Raw genomic sequence first — 2997 nt, 5'->3', positions numbered from 1 at the left:
TACGCGACAGTTAAAGAATGCTTTAACAGAAGGAGCTCTAACTCAAACTCAGATTAATCACCATCTGCACACTAGGGGAAAGAAGACGCGATCCACTCTTAGCGAGCCACTCCTATCTAAATCATCTCATGTAGGGGTGGAAAAAAATATAGGAAAAAAGCCCACACAAATATGTTTTTTATTTTTATTTTTTATAGACAAATGCTAGTTGTTAGTAATGTTAGTAAATTAGTTTCTCCTCAGTGTTCGAACCCTTGAACTTTTCACCTTTCATCATACCCAACATTTATATCTCATAGCTTTTACCACTTAAGTTAACCGTCGGGACCACACACAAATAGGTAAAATGATTTTTTTATAGACCAATGTTAGTTGTTAATTGTTAGTAAATTAGTTCTTTCGCCAGAATTCGAACCCTAACCCTTCACCTGCAAATTCTTTCATTCCCTTAACTCACCAACCCTCCCCAAATAGGTAAAATGGTACATAATGTTTGTTTGATTCTCTAAACAAGAAATGCTAAAGTCTTTTTTTCCCCAAAATTTGTAGGTATGTTTATGTTAAGTGGATAAGTTTATTTTTTTGTTTACAAGAGGAAAGTTTAAGGGGAATAACGTGGAAGTGCAAAGCTCTTTTAAGAAAGTGTTTTTCATAGACAAAAATGGGATAGGGATTTGGATTTATAATAGAGGTTGTCCTCGTGGAGTGTAGTTTAATCAGAATAGAATACACATGGCCACTCCACAAGCACAAACGGCACCGCTTCAAGACCGAGTCGCAATCGTCACCGGCTCCTCCCGCGGAATCGGTCGAGAAATCGCGATTCACCTCGCTTCACTCGGTGCCCGACTCGTCATCAACTACACCTCCAACTCGGACCAAGCCAACTCAGTCGCCGCCCAGATCAATGCCGGCTCCGCCACCTCACGAGCCATCACCGTCAAAGCCGACGTCTCCGACCCAGACCAGGTGAAATCCCTGTTCGACTCCGCCGAGCAGGCCTTCGACTCGCCGGTTCACATCCTCGTCAACTCCGCCGGCGTCATCGACAGCACGTACTCCACCATAGCGGACACCACGGTGGAGACCTTCGACCGCATCATGAGCGTGAACGCGAGAGGGGCGTTCCTGTGCGCGAAGGAGGGCGCGAACCGCGTGAAGCGCGGCGGTGGAGGGAGGATCATCCTGCTGACGACGTCGCTTGCGGCGGCGCTGAAGCCGAAATACGGCGCGTACACGGCGTCGAAGGCGGCGGTGGAGGCGATGGCGAAGATCCTGGCGAAGGAGCTGAAGGGGACGGGGATCACGGCGAACTGCGTGGCGCCGGGGCCGGTTGCGACGGAGATGTTCTATGAGGGGAAGACGGAGGAGATGGTGCAGAAGGCGATTGATGAGAACCCGTTGTGTAGGCTCGGTGAGACCAAGGATATTGCAGCTGTTGTTGGGTTCTTAGCCAGTGATGCTGGTGAATGGGTCAATGGTCAAGTGGTTCGTGTCAATGGTGGCTATGTTTAGTCCTTGCTAATTAAGCTAGGTATGTATCTCACTAAAATCCTATCATGATCAATTTGGTTTTAGAAACTGATTTCTTGTCTATCTGATTAATTTTGATATGTAAAAGGGTAAACATTGCATTGCATACTTTATTTGGCTTCCTAAGTTCCTACCGCCGGTCGCCAGCAATGAAACTAATCCTCCCAGCTGGTCGGCAGCCATGAGACCAATCCTCCCCGCTGGACGGGGATTACATTAAGTGGGTGCTTTGCATACATTTTGAAACATAAACTTCGATGATTTTAGTTTTAATTCTCATCATCACACAATGCAGGTTTTGGGAGTTAGGAAAAGGGATAGTTAGTAGTGGACTTTGGAGGCTCCTCTAATGCTTGATTGAATAACTGAAAAGAGCTTGCAAGTACTTACAAAGGTTATTTCTTGGAGTAGCATTGTATTGGCAATTCAAGGGTGGATTTCTATTTGTTATCTGATAGTTTAATACCTAATGAATGTCTATTGATGTGTGGTTAATTATTCAGTGATAGACGTATAAATGGGAGAATCAATACATATTTTATTTCGTGCTTATCTTTGGCTAATGGTTAATTTCAACAAAATGGTTTGCTATTCTTGTAGATGTGATTTGAAACATGTTTTTAGGAGGATTCGTTACAGGATAAAGTAGGTGGCTATAGTACTACTCTTGTACAATTGGAATATCGTTTAGTACGTTATCAATGCATATTATAAAGTGCTGAATAGCACCATACAAATTTAGTATAATAGATTTCGTGGGGTGAATATTATATTCAGAGTTGATCATGGAAAATTGAGTATAGGGTGGACCAAGACTATTGTTGATTAAATATCATTGGATCTGAGATTCTTTGTTTATTCTTTAGATTGAATGAATGATAGAGGAGTAAAAATTGTGATTTTCTCTCTGGTAGTCTGGTTCTTACTCTCGCCCATCGTTGTTCAATGACGTCGGAGCTCAATTGTCCATAGCTGATGAGATCTAACTAGAACCCAAATTCAGGCACCATGGTTCATCAACAAAGTGGGGAAGGGGAAGATGGGGAGGGAGAGAATGGGGCGGGGAGGGGGAGGGTGTGAGTTGGGAGGGCAGTTGGTGATCCCTCCGCATCACCACGGTGAAGCACCCTTACACATCTGTGTTCGAGGCCCTCCTGCATCTTTATCGATGTTGTGATATGCTGCAACGACGTGTCAACATACTCAACTCCGCTTCGGTTGAGAATGAGTCTTTCACGAATTTTGAGAGTCACTCCTACTCCAACATTTCGTTATACTGTTGAAAAAATACGCGGTTGCTGTGGTGCTTCTCTACCGTCGAGCTTCTAGTCAATGATGGCAAAGGGCTACATGAGCTTATGGTCGCCATGGTGCTTCCCTGCCACTGAGATTTGGTCTAATTCTTAACCACAAAGAGTGTGGGAGGAGGGTAATGGGCGGGAGGGAGAGAAGTATCATTTGGTC

The 2997-nt window shown here is 44.4% G+C and overlaps 1 protein-coding gene across 2 annotated transcripts; it reads left to right on the top strand.

The window, feature by feature from the left end:
- Positions 1-645: 645 nt before the first annotated feature.
- LOC130729863 (NADPH-dependent aldehyde reductase-like protein, chloroplastic) lies at positions 646-2085 on the top strand. 2 transcript variants are annotated; one of them, XR_009016153.1, is made up of 3 exons: positions 646-1534; positions 1622-1753; positions 1829-2085. XR_009016153.1 is itself a non-coding variant. In XM_057581706.1 (2 exons), the coding sequence occupies exon 1, from the start codon at positions 733-735 to the stop codon at positions 1513-1515; it is 783 nt and encodes a 260-aa protein (XP_057437689.1). In that variant the 5' UTR covers positions 650-732; the 3' UTR covers positions 1516-1534; positions 1829-2085. The 2 variants fall into 2 exon arrangements, 1 of the variants encoding a protein (XP_057437689.1); XM_057581706.1 differs by lacking the exon at positions 1622-1753 and having other exon boundaries at positions 650-1534.
- The last annotated feature ends 912 nt before the right edge of the window (positions 2086-2997 follow it).

Source organism: Lotus japonicus, chromosome 1 (genome assembly GCF_012489685.1).
Source record: "Lotus japonicus ecotype B-129 chromosome 1, LjGifu_v1.2".
Taxonomy (NCBI): domain Eukaryota; kingdom Viridiplantae; phylum Streptophyta; class Magnoliopsida; order Fabales; family Fabaceae; genus Lotus; species Lotus japonicus.
Note: the sequence above shows the minus strand (reverse complement) of the source record. Positions and strands in the feature narration are given on the sequence as shown.

Coding starts and splice junctions, on each gene's coding strand:
- LOC130729863 (XM_057581706.1), top strand. CDS start 733: ATGGCCACTCCACAAGCACAAACGGCACCGCTTCAAGACCGAGTCGCA.